At 35.7% G+C, this 17,907-nt stretch overlaps 1 protein-coding gene across 2 annotated transcripts; it reads right to left on the bottom strand.

Moving 5' to 3' along the window:
- Window positions 1-7,006: 7,006 nt before the first annotated feature.
- Window positions 7,007-16,968, bottom strand: TAGLN3 (transgelin 3). Of its 2 annotated transcripts, none has more exons than XM_083361405.1 (4): window positions 16,615-16,968; window positions 15,415-15,589; window positions 9,641-9,743; window positions 7,007-7,596 (listed from the first exon to the last, which is right to left on the bottom strand). In XM_083361405.1, exons 1-4 carry the CDS (start codon window positions 16,792-16,794, stop codon window positions 7,455-7,457), a joined length of 600 nt encoding a protein of 199 aa, XP_083217531.1. In that variant the 5' UTR covers window positions 16,795-16,968; the 3' UTR covers window positions 7,007-7,454. The 2 variants fall into 2 exon arrangements, with proteins under 2 accessions (XP_083217531.1, XP_083217532.1); XM_083361406.1 differs by lacking the exon at window positions 7,007-7,596 and adding an exon at window positions 8,883-8,957.
- Window positions 16,969-17,907: the final 939 nt, after the last annotated feature.

The raw sequence follows: 17,907 nt of genomic DNA, 5'->3' as shown, positions 1-17,907 counted from the left end.
AGATGGGAATAAAAACCAAACACCCCCCACCCCAGCCCCGCTGCCAATCCTCAACAGAAATGCTCACAATGAAAATCTCGGACAGGAGGAAGAGCGCTGCTAAGCGGACAGGCAGGTGTCTTGCTCAGCTGTGGCTTGGGGGAACACTTTTTTCAGTGCCATTGTAACTTCAAACCGTCCCTTTTTTTGGGTCATCAAATTTTTGACACCTTCCTAGGTGACTGGTGGTACTTGGATATTGCCATATCCTAAAAGTGGTACAATGGGTGAAAATGTAGAAAAGCCCTGATATAAATGACTTACCATATTAGTAACTACTTGAAACTATTTAAAATACTCTCAGTAATCCTGATATATAAATCAGGTTTTGAACACACAAACACACCAGAAAAAAAAACATTATTTTGAGTTTTGATTAACAAAATAATATAGGAAAGTATCATTTATGCATATATTTTTTAAAATAGTCCTCAGTTAGCATAAACCAATATTTGTCTTGTAGTTTCAGAAAGTCAAAACTACAACACCACAGAGCATTATCATTCTCTGCTTCATATATTAAAAAACCCTGCACTTTTAATTCACTTGGAACAAATAATCCTTCATTTCTTTATAAAATACCTTTTATATCTTTATATCTAAAGCAGGTAATCTGCTGGGAACTCAAGTTACAGAAAATCTTAAATTCGGATTCTTAAGGGGCTCCTCATATGACACAGAGTGTCTGCTTTCACAGCGTAACCTATTGTGAACATGCAGCACGTGGGATTTAAAATGGTAACTCTGCAGTTCTACAGTGGCTCATAAATAGCCAAATTCTTACACAGCTCCATTTAAGATATCACTTTTCACTATTTGCTAAAATAAATGCATGATCATTCTCTGAAAAAGGAACTTGAGAGTTAAAAAATTGTAACATAAGGAACATATATTTTAATGTTCATATAAAAGCATGCAGTCAGGTATCAGTGCTGTGAAACGATCAGTAAGAAAAACACAATGCCAAAATTCAATGATAGACTGGCTGAAGACTCTGGAACTCAGACAAGATGAAGGCCTCGTTGATGGTTTATGGAAGGAATTCCATTCCCTCTATAGATTAGACTCTTAGAAGAAGGCCTTTTATCAATATGAGTTTGCTTGTTCCAGCCTCGAATCTTCCATTTGTTTTGGAACCATGATTCTCATAATTAGATATCCCTATATATTGGGAATATATAGGAAATATTGCTTTAGCCCCATACTTTTCAAACGTGTCAACTTTGATTTCTAATGTGTTGATTTCAACTCCTAGAATTCCCATGCTGGCTTTTCAGGCCAATATATCAATCATAACCTTATCTAGACAGAGTAATTTGTTTGAACAGGGGTCCCCAAACCCCAGCTGGAGGGCCTACTACCAGACCATGGTCTATTCAGAACTGAGCTATGTGACTGGCGTGCAACTGAGCACGCAGCTTAACTCGCACATATGCATGAAGCTCAACTCGCACAAGAGGTAGGCTGGCACAGATGCCCTCACAGTTCAACTTGCAGTCAAGCTATGTGTGCATGCGCATGCACACCGGCCCACCACTCACACAAGTTGAGCTGCGTGTATGCATGCTGGCCCACCAGTAGTACAGCTCAGTTGCCCTGCCCCCCTCCTCCCAGGCACCCAAACTGCAAAGATTGGGGACTGCTGGTTTAGAAGACAAAACTATTTAGAAAACTAAACTGATACTTAACCTACTTTGCTAGATGTTGCCAGCTTCACTGGCTTCCATTTCTTTCCACATTCAATTAAAAATGGCAGTACCGATTCATATTTCATTTATGTGGCTGTTAAGCTAAATTTCTTTACTTTTGAGCTGTTTCTCCTTTACACTGAAATACAGTAAATTTTAGCAAATAAATATTTTCCTACCAATCTATGATTTTGTTGAAATGCCATAGTTCTATCAAATTGGGTATTGTCTTTCTTTTTTTTATTTTGGCATTGAGATAAAGCATAAGCTGAATATTTCCCAGTCATGCAGATGCTTAGCAGAATTCTTTAGTCATCTCAGTATAAATCATAAAGCTTTAAGTAGAACAACTCAGCATTTCCCAGGAATCAAATGCAGTGTCCTTCATTTGATCAGACAGGATTGCTATTATAACTCAATGAATTTTTACAGGCAGGCTGAAAATTTTGACTTTGTTATTTCTAATTATATTTATGTTATAAATATATTTATGATTATGGCATTCTTCCAGATTCCTGCACTGTTTTGAGAAATTCACTGCTAGTAATTTTTTTGTCTTCACAAATCATTGCAATCTTTTATCCTTTTATCTTTCTGTAATCTTTCACATCCTTTGTACCCTTTCATTCCAAATTGTCATATTTTTAACAAGTGAAACCATGAAAGTAGGCTACCTGGTAGCCCCTATATCACACTACTTATATTTCTTAATTTTCACAATCTGTAAGAGAAGTGAAGTAGTCATTTATGGTCATAAGTCAAAGAATACCAATACTTTATCTCTGATGCAAAAGTACAGAAAACCAGTTATAGGAGAGTTGTGTTTGTCTATTATGGCAAAACATCAGAAGGAATCAGGTAGCACCTTTTTAACTAATTTTATTGACAGATAAAAGCTTTTATGAACTGCAGCTCAGTTCATCAGAGACATAGAATGCTCTGGTGAAAATGAATGCCTTTTAATAAAATTTGTTAGTTGCAAAAGTTGCCTCCAGACTCCTTCTGCTTAGATGCCAGCAATTAATATAGAAAGCTATAGCCTTTGCCACCATATATTGGATAGCCATATGTCTATAGCCCAGATATTCTATGCTTATTCTAGAGTTTGATTTTAAACTGATATCTTTCATGAACAATATATTATGCCAGGCTTTGCAGTAGTGTAACTTTTAGATTAAGCCTGACAGCTTTTCTAATTGTCAACCAATGCACCCATGTTGTTTATGAAATAAGCACCAAGAGTTCAACTTACACAGAAAACATTCAGCCAAGAAAGACTGTGCTATATAACAGACCTCAACTACAAAACATAATCCTTTTTCTATTAGTATTAATAAATTACTGGAACATCTGGAAGATGTTGCCAGCAAAGGAGTCCTGCCAGACAAATCTAATTAGAAACAAAGGTCATATCATGCCATTAAATTAATCACAACTATATCTATTACTTCTGCTGCCTGAGCATAGGATCAGATCTTTATTTTATAACATTACTGAAGGTCACAGATGATGCATTCATAGAGACCCAAGATTATTGTCCCGAACAACCGTATTGTGGTGAGGACACAAACCATATGTCTAATCATAAACATTACTATATCCATCCATTTGGAAGAACGGGTGAAATAATTAAATAAAACTGTCCCATTTGCTAATAAACTATGCAGTAGCAGCTTTAAAATAGTTTCAAAACCTCCTTTATTTCTCAATTTTTATATTTGTGCGGTACAGTCTGTAGTAGTGGAAAATCCTTTTTATGAAGAAACAGAATACTGAAATTTAATCTAAATTGTCCACTCTGCTAGATTTGCAAAATATTTAGCAAAATAAAAATCTCATATTTGTCATATATTTCATATATATTTGTCATATATTTCAAAACTTCATCCAGTGTACTCATTGCCACACATACATCAGGCTGCTATAAATTGGACTTTTCAGTTATTGTATTCTTGTATTGTTGGCATTAATTTAATAATCTTTAAAATTATGCAACTAATTAAGTCAGAACATATTTAAGAGTTGCTTATTTTCAGAAGTACCAAAATAAATAAATTTAGATCAGCTTTCTCTATATTATGGGCCTACATTGGATAAAAATTTTAAAAGGCTAATAATTGGCATTTCAAACAATGGGAATGATAAACTTAACTCTTTAACAATTTGTTCACCGCAGTCTCTTCTAAGGGAATATTTATTGGAAATTACAAATGCTCAGTCAGGACTCTGGTTGGCCATACCTAAAATGTGCTATCGTATTAAATAGACAAGAATAATAGAATAGAATTTAAATACACAGTGCAATCCAAAATACAACTTGAAACATTCCACCATCAAAGTTATTTAACTCAATGCAAAATCTGATAAAATGGCAAGAAGGAGAAATGAATGTCAGTTTTCTCCCTCTGAAATCAGATCCCTATCTTTGATATTGGAGGGAAAAATAAAGCAAAGCTATTGTCCACCTGTTTAAGAAATAGTTATTACTGAAAAAAAAGTCAAATCACAGAAGGCAATGATAAAGTGCTCCATCTGGCTAAGAAAAATACATAAAACTGTCCAAGTTGTCTCCAGGAGCTGAGTCCAGTTTGAGAAATTCTTTACTTAGTTTTCTCAGATGAAAGACGGGGTCTATGAGTACAAGTTAAGAAGCTTCTTCCTGGGAGAAGTGAAAGAGTATTTTTTTTTGCTCTGCTTTAAGATGAAGACTGTTGCATATAAAATAAGACTGATAATACTTGTCTAGTATGTTTAGGTATTTCTAACTACTTTGAACTCCATTGACAAAGGTAAACAAAAGGCAAATGTTTTGTCTTAGTGAACAGTTTATCAGAGAGCTGCTTATACAGTATTTCCACAGATTAGTTAACTATATTAAATTTGATAACTGATATGAATAAGTTATATTGAGCCATTAGGGTTAGAGTTAGGGTTAGGGTTAAGCTCTGGGAAGGGAAGAGAAATGTGCATGGAATTAAATCCAGCTTCAAAGTATGGCTTTTGGATTATTTTCAACTTCTCAACCAGCAGTGTCCACAGGAGGCACATATAATATATTACGCTTCTCTGTGTGCCTCTGCACTCCATCCATATTTCAACATATGTATGTAGTGAAGAGCATATGATAAATTACATTGGCTTAGCTCTTGAGTCACATAGCTAGGAGGAACGAGGGATGAGGACTAAGAATAGAGAGCTTAACGGAATTTGAGGTGTTGTCCAGCACTGAAAGGGGTTATTTTATGTATGATGAAGATGTTGTTATTGATGGTGGCGGTGGTGGTGAAGATGGTGATGATGATGATGATAAAATATTTTTCCAGAGTCACCAGCCAGATTTGGTACACATTTGGACACAATTTCTTTTGCCAGGTTCTTTCCCACTCCCTTTGGATTCAGTTTTCAGCAAAATTTCACAGTGATGGATTGACAGATGGATAAGATTTTTGGACTCATTTACATAATTTCTTTCCAACTTTACTTTGAGTGGTAAAGTATAACAAGGCTCAGAATGAAGAATTTTAATGTTATTTTTGTCACTTGTCAACAGAAGCAACTATCATCAAGCATCAATCAAATTTGCTAATGATATGCCAATCTAATATTATATCCCTGAGCACCTATTCAAGGGGTCTACTGGATAACTGTATGTCTTGAATTTCTGTTTATTGCATTTCCTGCCTGTTGTGAAAAAGAAGGTGATATTATCCTACAACCACAAATAATTAGAAGCAGGTGTAAATGTCCTGATCCTGTTGCCATAATAGTCATACTCTTGATGCAAAAAGCAAAACACATCCCATACCTTAGCTTGGCTGGGAAAAAGGTACTGCTGGAGTAGAGATTTCTGTCTTCATCATCCTTTCAAGTTCCAGGGGAAATAATGAGAGTACCTGTGCATCAATGTGAAACCGCTACAGAAGGTAAGTTAATAAGACAAGTATTCTCAACTTAAACAATCACAAAAGTGAAGCATAAAATTAGATAATCATAGTAAAGCATTCTGAACTCCTCTACCCTCAATAGTCAGGACTGACTTCTCTTACAAAAGTTAACCTTTTATGTTAATGATAATGTCGATCCAGGTTTTATTGAGCAGAAACCCAAATGTATTTAAGCAAAGGTAGTCAAATGTCATTGTATGTAGTTATTATTTTGGACAAAGGATAACAGAGAGTAGGAGAATTACACAGAATAGATAGAGTCCTATCAAATACAAATAGAAAGAGGATTTTCTGTATTTTTCACATGTACCTGTGCTTCTTTCTTGAACTACTATGTTAAACATTTGGGTAGTATATATTACAATTTGTTTCTCCATCCCCCATATAACAGCCACCTCTGACTCAAGTTTGGCATGTGTGATACAAGAAGAAAACCAGAGGGTATAGAAAAGGGTTTGAGGGCCAATGAAGAACTTGAGAAGCCTATTCCATCTAAAAGCCTTGAGTAAATCAACCTGATCCTGATTTAAAAATGCTGTGGATTTTTGTTTATGAAGAGGAGGGGGCGGGTGCTAGTCCTTTGGGTGGATAGTAATAATCCTATAATGTGTGAATTCAATGGCAAAATAATGTAGAGTAAATTATGCAAAAATCCTATTCATTTTAAATTTCTTCCATCTTTAAGTGAAAGGTACCTGATCCCTTGGACTGAAGACTAACAGTAGGATAAGTGGCCCTTAGCCATAAAGGTTGAGATGGTTATGATTTAAATGAAGTGTTTTGTTTTCTCCATGTCAATGTCATATTTTATCTGTATAAGTAATTGGTGAGCAGATACCAAATGGCTATTGATAACCAAATCATATATTACTTGATTAAACTAAACATTTGGTAAGTGTATTCAGAAGAAAGTATGGCAGAGGGGTGAAGCAAAAATCAGCAAAGTTTAAAGGGATTTTTTTTAAAAAAACAACAACAAACCCTTATAATAGATCAGGCCATTATCTACATATGAAAGACTGTATTTCGAGAGTTGAAGGCAGAATATGACTGGAACCGGTAAACATCTTACTTCCCACCAATCTCCTGCTTTGATTGTCCAAATTCTTCCTCTGATGCTACTGATTTTTCTGGAATGATTTTTCTTGGACTGAGGATCTTCCTGCCTCTAAGGTTATATTCTTATTCTGATTTGGGACACCTTTTGCCCAATCACATTTGATCAGCTAAACATTGTGTCTTTCTATGTGTGTATGTCTGCATATATCCTCGACAAGGATCACAATAAACTCAACAGTTTCTATAAAGTATTGTAAATCATATTCACTCTCTTTTTAGAACATTTATTTCAGAGCATAGAGATGCTGTAAAAGACATATCCAGCCTAAATCTTTGCAGTTATTTATCCCATTTTTATTTTTAGAAGATGAAAGTTGGATAGAGTAGAGAAGAAAAAGACTGAGAGGGCAGTTCAGTAAGACAAGAGTACAGAAAATAACAAATTGCAAATAAATACAGAAAAATAGTCTTTGCATAGTTCAAAAATGAACATCATATAGGTGTCAGCGTGCTATATGGACTAACACGCAACAAGCACACAGATCCACAATTTCAGTTGAAAGACTGTGTGTATGTGTGCGCGTGTATACATATGCATACACACACACATAATCTTAGAGAGAAAACCTAGAAGCAGATCTCAGCATGAACATTAACTAGCTATGTGTTTTTCAGTCAGGCCATGCTACCAAGTGGGTAAGTGAGAATTCAAAGGTGGTTTAAACTATATGATCTGTCTTGGCATTCCGTATCCTGTCATCCCTGACTGGGATGCTCCCTTGTTACTTCCCATTTGAAGACCGATGACATTCTGTCCTTGGCGAAGCTGCTCTTCAGAAAATCCCCGCTGGTTCCTCTGTGCTTTCCTGTGAAAATGATTCTTTTTTAAAAGGGATGTTTGTTCTGTTTTAAATTCTCAAATATTTATCAGATTGAATGCCACCGCCCCTATGTTTTTCTATAGTATAAGATTATTATTGCCCTGGTTTTTGAGAACACGAGCTGTATTGGCCTTTTGGAAGATAAGAAGAGGTTTCTAACACTAAATTCTCCCTTCTAAAGCTGTAGGTGTGTCTTTGTCGTAAGATAATAGAAGCCAGCCAGTCCCAAGGACCTTAGGATTTTCTCTGAGGGATCAGAGGCTTGAAGTATGAATATCTTATGTGTAAAGGCTTTCTAAAATTCTACTTTATTACCTGAACATATTTAGCAACTGTGAAAAAGGGAGTGGTTAGGACTCTAAAAAAATGCATTACTTTGCATTTCCTTTCCTTCAAAAAAATATTAAACACAAAGAGATAGAAAGCATCTCGGCCAATACGGCAGATGAAAGTAACATTAATTACAGTGACATTTAGGGAAAGTGTTCACCCCCATCTAACAATTGATACAGTTCCCTCCTAGAAGGGGCGGGTGGGTATGGCATCATTCAAAACAATAAAAAAGCAAAGTTATTATCAAATAAGGATTTATAATAGATGGATACTACTCACTCCTGTATTTGAGTAAACATCTCAATATCAGAAAACTAAATCAACCTCGCATTTTGCTATAAATGGATAAGCCACATTTGAAAAAGGGTAGAAATATTGTTATCAAATAGCAAATCAGCAAGCCACTTTCTTGGTAGTGATGGTTTTAGTTTATCTGGCCACCATCCAGAAAAACACTTAAGTAGATGTTCTGCTTTATTAAAAACAAGAGCATGCAAGATTAAGCACTTTTTCCCAGAGCTTTATGTTACAAAATGTATCAAATATCAGTTTGGGAAAATTGCTTCAGAACTGGTAGGCACCTTTCTCAGATATATGTTCATTTATCAACAATCATGAAGGAGAGCAAAATTCTGAGGAAGTATAATTTCAGAACTGTCTCAGCAGATAGTAATGAATTTCAAATTATGTTTCATATTTCTGTGAATGCTTGGACAATTGTTGCTATAAATATCTGAGTCATTGCTCAAAGAATGACTCAAATATTTTAAGTAAGACATACCATCTGATCCACTGGCTGTACAAACAAGAGAAGACTTCTTCATATACAAATTATATACTGAGTTGGGCAAGCATTAGTAACTGGGGGCTCACCTAATATTTTGGAGATCAAAGAGCTGAGATCTGCATTGTCAGGGAAGAGGCAAAATATATGAGGCCATATCACATACTTGAGGGCAGTGGGATGACTCAGCAGTTAAGACACAAGGCTTGTCAACTGGAAAGCCAGCAGCCTAGGTTTGAGACATAAGCACCACGTGATGGGGTGAGCTTCTGTTCTCCCCTCAGCTCCTGCCAAGCTAGCAATTTGAAGCATCCGAATAGATAAATAGGTACCTCTTTGGTGGGAAGATAACAGCACTCTGTAATGTTATGCTGGTCACATAACCACAGAGATGTCTTTGGACATCTCAATGGCCTTGAAACAGAGATGAGCACTTCCCCCTATAGTCAGCAATGACTAGCAAAATCAAATCTACAGGGACTTCTTTACCTCTTTTTTTTTAAAAAAATACAGACTTGGAATAGAGAAGGATTTGGGATACTTTTGCTCTTTTCCCCCTTTTTGCAACCCATTTATGCATTTAGAATTTATGCTAAAGATTTACATATTTCCTGTCTGAAAAAGTGGCATTCTATGCTTTTCATTTTCAATAGCTCTGGGTCTATTAAGTGAAGGAATGTTTGCACTCCTGGTTAGATTATTCTGCATCAACCTAATTCACTTATTATAAATGGAACATTTTTGAATATCTATTCTAAAGAGGTCATTAGCTCTTTAATTGACAGCTGAAAACGGCAGAAGTTAAGGTGTCTTGCTTTTAAAAGTATATTTTTCTTCTGTCTAGGATTGTTTTTCATTAAAACTGCACATTTAGTCTATGTTTGAAAATGGAAACAACAAACACATTCTTACTTATGAAACCAGGAGGGATCCCCTTTGTAACATCCATCGTCCCTTGTAACAGCTTCACTGCCTAAAGCCATTAGAGTCCTTTGCACGGCAGCCATGTCTTTTCCTAAAAAGAATTATTCATTTGTTATTGGTAAATTGTTTGGTTGTACTTCAACAGGATTACGTAGACACCTGTTTAACCTCAAAATCCCCAGAGCTTTTTATTATTACATTATGTTTTCTGTTTTTATTCTGGTCACAAGGGAATTTTCCTTGACAGAACTCTTCCTACCTTCCTACCTTTAGCTTGCAAACTGCTGCATGACTATCAGTGTATAACTATAACAAGTTTTAGGGCTTTAGGAAGCCTGATCATATGTTTGATTTCTTTGAGACTAATCTGTATTAGAGGCTACACTTTTCATTAAACTATACAGTATGTCTTTCTAATAAGTTTTGGCAAATTTTTGTAGGGAACAAATTTGAAAGCATCTTTTTGGGGCTGGAGTTAGGGTTTTTTTTCTATTCTAATTACCAACAAATGAAGTAAAATATGCCAGCCAGAAATCAATCAATGGTTTGCTGAAAATTTCACCAGAATAAGCTGCATACAGGCTCTAAAACATACTATTATGATGGAATACAGCCACTCATGTTCAGGCTGTTTTCATCTATGTCTTTTATAACTCATTGGCCTTCCTCTATCATAGATATCTCAGGCTTTTGCTCATTCTAGCTTGCCTCTTCTTATGTCAAGCACTTTGTTTTTCTTTCAGTCTCTTGCTAGTTCTTTTAAAACTTCTTCAAATTTCCCCACCCACACAAATGTGAGCATAGTATATGTGTGTATGGGTTGGGGTACTGCACAGGATATAAGCAAAAGAGTGCTGGTTCTGCCTCCTCTATTATCATTCTTGTCAACTTCATGTGCCTAATAGTCTGTCTGTATAGGGCAGGGGTAGGCAACCTCAGCTCTTTTATGTCTCATGGACTTCAACTCCCAGAATTCCTGAGTCAGCTATGCTGATTCAGGAATTCTGGGAGTTGAAGTCCATGAGTCATAAAAGAGCCGAGGTTGCCTACCCCTGGTATAGGGCTTCTGATGCTAGCTAGCTGGGAAGTTTTGGAAGTCCACACACCTGGAGGATGTCCAGATCAGAAACACTGATATAGAAGATCACTCTAGAGGACAGCCTCTATAATTCCAGAGATTTGAATTATGTGAAGCATCTCTACAGATGCAGCAAGTTTTCCTTTACAGATAAGTCAACCTTTGCAAATAGAAGACAATATGATGAACTGTAGCACTATTAGCATTTTCATTCCCATCACCACCACTCTTTGCATCGACAATTTACATTCAGAGAATTGCTGAAGGAAGTTTTAGATATGTAAAGCTAATGTCAGACCTTGGAAGCCAAATACTGAACACTAATGAGTTAAATCTCCCTCTACACGCACAAAGTTACACCTTCTATCAAACCCTAGGTGACAAGACAACATGAAAAGTCACAGAAAAGAATCCACAGATGTTACGTTCTTATGCAGTAACATCATTGCAAAAGTTACCCAGCACTATTTTCAGAGCAATCGTTATTTTGTTCATAAGCAGCTGCATAAATTTATGTTACTATCTTTACCCCCCCTCCGCCCTGTGCGTTCCCACAGAGAGGGCCTCCTCAGGGTGCCTCCAGTCAGAGAATGCCGGCTGGTGGCCCCCAGGGGGAGGGCCTTCTCTGTGGGCGCCCCGGCCGTATGGAATCAACTGCCGGTGGAGCTCCGGATGGCACCGGATCTCCGCTCCTTCCGGCGCGGGTTAAAGACCCACCTGTTTGAACAAGCTGGCCTGGCCTGATGGGGAGTTAATTTGGGTTTTTAAATATTTGTATATTTTACTGTTTTATCTTGGGCATTAATTTAATTCTATTTTAACTTTTGTAGTTTTGTACTTTTATCATTTGCCCTGTTCACTGCCCTGAGTCCCTAGGGAGAAGGGCGGTATAAAAATTTAATAAAACTGAAACTGAAAAACTACTTTAAAAAAGACAGAGTGACTAAATTGACTAAGGCCACAGAAAAGAGAGATTGTGAGTCATAGAGCCTTGTAATAAGGTACATCTGTTAATTCCATGACAATATCATCTTTTAAAAGCTGTTTTTAAAAGCCACATTTTTAAATTATTGTTTGTAGCTACTGAGGGCTGCATTGGTGAAGTAAAAATGCAAGGATAACATCCATAGGGCAATGAGAGGATTTGGAAGCCATCTTTTCCCCTTTTTGTTCCCATTAACTTTTAAAGTAACTTTCAATCTATTGAAAGATGCTGACCCCAGAAGCATAGATCTCAGGCAACTTTTAAGTCATAGTCAAAACAAAGACTCCAGTTTTGGAAAAGGAAATCTGAGGTCAGCGCTTTATGATAATGTGATATTCTAACAATGGAAAAACTGAAGCAGAAGTCATTTGGATAAGGGCAAGATGGAAGGAAAAGGTTAACATTGTTGTACAGGTTCTTGGTCTTATGCCATGTTCATAGGTTGAGGGATATTTAAATAGAGAAGTATTTAGTCCAGCTTGCATTGGAAGGAAAAGATTTTTTAAAAAATTAAATACTAGTTTTTTACAATAAGCATTAGATGAAGGAAACAGAGAATCACAAATATTTATTTCACATCTATTCTGCTGCTCTTATGATAACCTTGGAAATGAAATCTGTAAGAGAACTCACTTAAACAGGCCTTTGGGCCAGAAAATGAAACCTCCTTAATATTTTACAATATTACAATGTCTTTCAATTTAAAAGTGAATATGTTTACATCTTTCACGGGAATGCCCTAAAATAAATAATTTTGAAATAAGATGAGTAAGTAGCAGCATGGCATATAACACCTATGGAACACATAAAACATAAATGTTGTGAGGGTAGTATAGTTCCCAGAATTCCTCTTCTGGGAATACAGCTGCAAATAACTGGACATTACTGGAATTGGGAAGGCTTCAAGCTTTCTGATCCAAGCTTCAAAGGAATGCTGTTTGAATTGTAAAGATCATTTTTCTTGGTCAAAATCCAGAATCTTCTCTCTATATTACTTGACAGATTTTGATATGGGGACTACTGGCTCTTATCTTGCCTAATGTTTTCTTGGAAACATCTGAGACATGATTAGTAGCAGAAAGCAAAGATTGCTTTGTCCTTTTATCCTCAGAGCCACATCCAGCAGGGCTTTTAGCAGGAGCTCTCTCATTGCTTCCTGGCTATCATTATCAATTCACATCTAAAAAAATGTTCTTTAGATACAAAAGACTGTAAATTGGTTAGGCAAGCCTTCAGGCTCATAATTTGATTTAAAGCACAAAATAAATATAAAAGGCAAAGCAGAACTCCTACAGTTGCTGCGCAAGACTAGGAAATGGGAGGAGGAGAGGAAAAACAAATATAATAAGAATGGGCAATTGTTTTAAATGGAGAGTGCAATAATTTATTTTGATTCATATACATGACTTCCACCAGAGTACTGATAAAGGTATTATTTCCATGTGAGAAAAATGCCATGTGTGAAAAAGATTTTAAGATGTCTTTTCTTCTAGAAGATACTAACAGTTGTCCTGTGTAGAATACATAATGGATCAAATAGCAATAAATAATGGATTAAATATTTTGTTCATAAACTGAATTTTGGTGAAGGCAACATTTTGTTAGACCAACTGAAGATTTCCAAAACTAGCATACTTTCAAACTTTCCACGATTTCTCAACAAGTAAAATAAATCCAAGAAAGAGAAATGGAAACATTATAATCAAATAACAAATGGAACATTGGAATATACACAGACATATAAAAGCAGTTCCATTTGGTAGTTATTTTTCTTTTTTTCCTCTCTCTGCCCACGGAAGGTGATTTTTTTTAACCATCTTACCTGATGAATTCTCATGCAAATCTTCAGCTGGCCTAAAAATGTGTTGCTTCAATAAGAAGTTTGGATTTTTTTCCCCTCATGGCCAAGATGGCTCCTTTTGCTTTTTGTTGAACTTTTTGACTTTTCCCATTTTCTTTCTGACACAGTGATGAATCACAAGGATACATATATATGTATATTGGTATATTCCTTATATACATATAAGGAAATACCAAATTCATCATTACAAGGACAATATTATTAATTATATGGATTCTTCTAATACTAGGAAGAGAATTGTTGAAAAAAGGCCTGAATTTAGACACTGGACGTTATCAGAGTAGATATTACTGTAGTATTTTACTTCCATTAAACCAAGTCTTTCCTGATATTAAAAGACAAATAAGGAATGTTCTTTATTCCAGAGTATAATAAAAAGAGAGGCATATAAAGTTACTTCACTTTTTTACTGTGAAAAATGTGAAGCAGTGACTGTACATATATGGTACATTCTCAGGGGCATAGACAGGAACAGCTTCTAAAACATTCTTGAGAGTTTGGTAAAAGATTAATCTGCTTTTTCAACTTAAAAAGAGTTGTCTTCTACCTGCTCTGCTGTGTTTCAAAACACCTTTTTTGTAGGATTTGCATAAATCATAAAGGTACTACTTGCATAAGGCCCATTTCCAAAGGTGAAATGACAACATACAAATCTGAGGCTTCATCCAATATAAACTCAGTTTAAACTATTCTGACAACATTATTATTATTGAGCCTTGGTGGAGCAGTGGGCTAATGCCTCCTTAAGTAACACCAGCTGCCTGCAATTAGTGCAGGTTCTCATCCCACCAGGCTCAAGGTTGACTCAGCCTTCCATCCTTCTGAGGTAGGTAAAATGAGGACCCAGATTGTTGGGGGCAATTAAGCTGACTTTGTAATAATGCCACTGGGGTGTGTGTGAAAGCCCTAATAAGCAGGCATATACATAGAATGAAGGCTACTGCTAAACTTGTAAGCCACCCTGAGTCTTCGGAGAAGGGCGGGATATAAATGGAATTAAAATAAAAAAATAAATAAAAAATTATCATCAGGTTTCAGACCTATTTGTCCTGAGTTTTCTTTCATTCAGGAGAGTGGTTATTGTTTATGGAATGATTAATTTCATATACTACTAATACTACTAGAATGAACTTCTCAAGTTTATTTTACCAATCAGAAAATGGATCTATCCCATTCTATGAATATCCCCATAATAACTTTTTCTCCAACCAAATTTCACAAGTATTTTAGCAAATAGCTGTATATTTCTCCTGGTATACTCTTTCTATATGTATCTTTCTTAATGTATTAGTTTTGGTAATGGGTTCCCCTAATATAATTAATTTCTGTTTGGACTTTGTCCTAATATGTACATTATTGAAATTCTGTGCATGTTTTCCATATATAGAGGCTAAGAATTAGATAATGAAATTCAGAAAGTATTGATATACATGACTAACTTTGTTCCAAGCTAAATATAGAAAATGTGAACTGGTTTATGTTTACATTTAGATGAAAACTAATCACATTTCATCATCCTTTAAAATGATAATCTGTTATTTTGCTGAAATATCTGCTGTAATATAATTTCTACTTGCTTAGCTTTGATGTGCTTCTGTAAAAAAAACCCCACATCTTTCACTTGCTATAAGTACAAAATATTTCATTAAGGCCTGCAGCAACATAAATTTCAAGAGAAAATAATGCATTACTGGAGGGAACAGTGCTTAAAGGCAGTGCAAATTAGAAATAATTGTAATGGCATTTGGGAATTTCCCCCGAAAAGAAATATATAATGGATAGCAAGATAAACAGTGTTACAGTAAAAAAAACATGCTTATATATAAATAAATCTATACCTTCCCATAAATCTACTGTCTGGAAGATATCTGTTGTTCGTATTCCATAGATTTCTGCAGCTTTCAAGAAGTGAGAAATTTGTTCCATTTGTTTGAAAGCCATCTTTGATTCTGTGATCCTTGCAATAGGTTCTTTTCCCTTGGGATGAAGATTGTTTATTAACTTGCAGAGCAGCTGGGAGATTGACCATTAAAAGCAGAATTGAAAGAGACAAAATCAATTAATTCCACTAACTAAAGGCAACACAGTATGTGTATATTACTCTGTTTATAACATAGATATTCTAATGCCACTTAGCAAGGGCCCCCTGGCTCCCTGCTCCTCAACTGAAATACATAGTACAAACATAAATGTATGCTACCGACAGCATTTATTATGGATGCATTTGAGCCAAACACATTAAAAATGCTTGGCAAAGCTTCCCTTTCCACAGATAAAACATACATGGGTGTAATGAAGCAGGCAAAATCAAATTATTCACTTCAGATTATATAACAATTGACAGTCACATGGGAGAGCAAAACACAGTCTGAGCTCAAGTGTAAGTAGTATCAAGTAGTAAGCCGATGAAAAAACAATCACTACATTTAATAATTTTGCCAAGTCTTCCATGTAAACGAAAGCACCTTTGTGCTGCTCGTTCAGTAAATGAATAAATTATCTCTTAAAGACTTGGAATTGCTTATTCCTTGGGGGGAAAAAGAACAGAATTGGGGCATTTTATAAACAAATACACATAACTAACCCACTCTTAAGAAAGATAATACTATCATGGAAAATCTCAGGGTTGTAAAGGGTCTGTAATTAACTGTCAAAGAATTGTAATTAATATTCCTCACATTACATAACCATTATTCCATCTGTCTCTCTACAGCTCTATACACTGTTTTTCATATTGTCTTCTGGTCATAAGAGCAATCACCTTCAATGTTTGAATTATTTTATTGGAGTCTAGACAAAAGCAGTTTACAGATGGAGATAATAATTGCTCTTAAGTTAAATCAAATATACTTTGTTACCTCTGAAACATTACTTCGTTATTCATTGATTTTATAGAACATGCTACATAATGAGGTCAGGAATGCAGTGCCAAAGTTAATTGATTATTTGATATATTTTTGAAATGGTAGAAATTTAGGAACAAATGATATTATTCAACAATGTTACATTTATAGATGTAATATCAAGCTATTACTTACTATTCCGTCCATTAGCCATTTCTGAAAATGTTGTTTTCCAGGAGGGGGATGTTCTATATTTTCACCACATTGTATAATAATCCAATCCACTAAACGGCTTTCCAGTTCTAGATCGTATTTCTGTTCAATCTTTTCTTGAACTTCTCGGCTTAAGCCATAGCTTGGTCCTCTATTGGCCATCTCTAGGAAGAAAGGAGAAGAAAACACATTAACTTTTAAAAGCCATGAATTACCTATCAGCTGTTATTAAACATCTTACTAAAGATAAAGATAACTAAACATCAGAACATCTTTAAAAAATGTATTCCAAAAGAAGCTCTCACAATCATAAGAGTGTCTGAATTTTTGCTATTACAGTGCATATTTTAAATTTCCGTATACAATTACCATCAAATTGGAAGCTGTTAATTGTATTTCAAATTAATGTTGCAAATATCAGCAAATTCAAAGTTCTCTTTTAAAGAACAATAGCAAGCCACCAAAGCCAAAAGTACCAAAAGCATTCATACAGATCAATTTAGAAGATCCTTTCAGTGAGGCACGTGAAGATTTTTCAGCAATTAACTAAATCCAAAAACTGAATCCAGTCAAAGGGAGAAATCCTGATTAAATTTAAAAAGAGACAAAGGCAGCTGTGATGCTCTGCTGGTCGTGGTCCTGCTGCTGTGGAAGCATTGTGGTTCGGAGGAGGTTGTATTGATTTGATTTCCCTCACAGTCGAGTAGGGTCAAAGCAGGGGCGTTGCTAAGAGCTATTAAAGAGGCACTCCTATTCCCTCATAGCCAGAGAAGGAGTCCTATTCAACTCAATCAGCTGCAACCAGCTTCTCTGCACACACTTCCGCTGCTGTCAGACTGCAATTCTGTGCAGTGCTCTTATGCTGCAGCCGTTGTCATAGCGCCCAAGAACTTAGTTGTTTAAAATATTCTCAGAATCACAGACAACAGTGGAATTTTATTGAATTAAAGATAATCCTGCACCTATAGCAATGATGTAAAATCTGGAAATGTGGAGGCTGAGTAGGGTAGCATCCGATAGTTGTGAAAAGATGTGCAGAATTTTTTTTAAAAAAACTTCCATTCCTAAATAATATGTTAGTAAAAAACTAGATTCTTCAGCATCCTATCCCAAACCAATAGATCTGCAATGCAGAGCAGAAGGCTTCAATTTCTGAAGCATTGTAACTTTCCAAATCCATGCCAAATCACAGCTGTTGTTTGCTGATCTGTACTTAATAAGCGAATAGAGATAATATGCATTTTTCAGGACTTGCCCAAGAGATTATGCTTTCTG

The sequence above is a fragment of the Vipera ursinii genome (genome assembly GCF_947247035.1).
Source record: "Vipera ursinii genome assembly, chromosome: 4".
Classification (NCBI taxonomy): Eukaryota; Metazoa; Chordata; class Lepidosauria; order Squamata; family Viperidae; genus Vipera; species Vipera ursinii.
The sequence above is the reverse complement of the archived record's forward strand: the minus strand, read 5'-3'. Positions and strand labels throughout refer to the sequence as shown.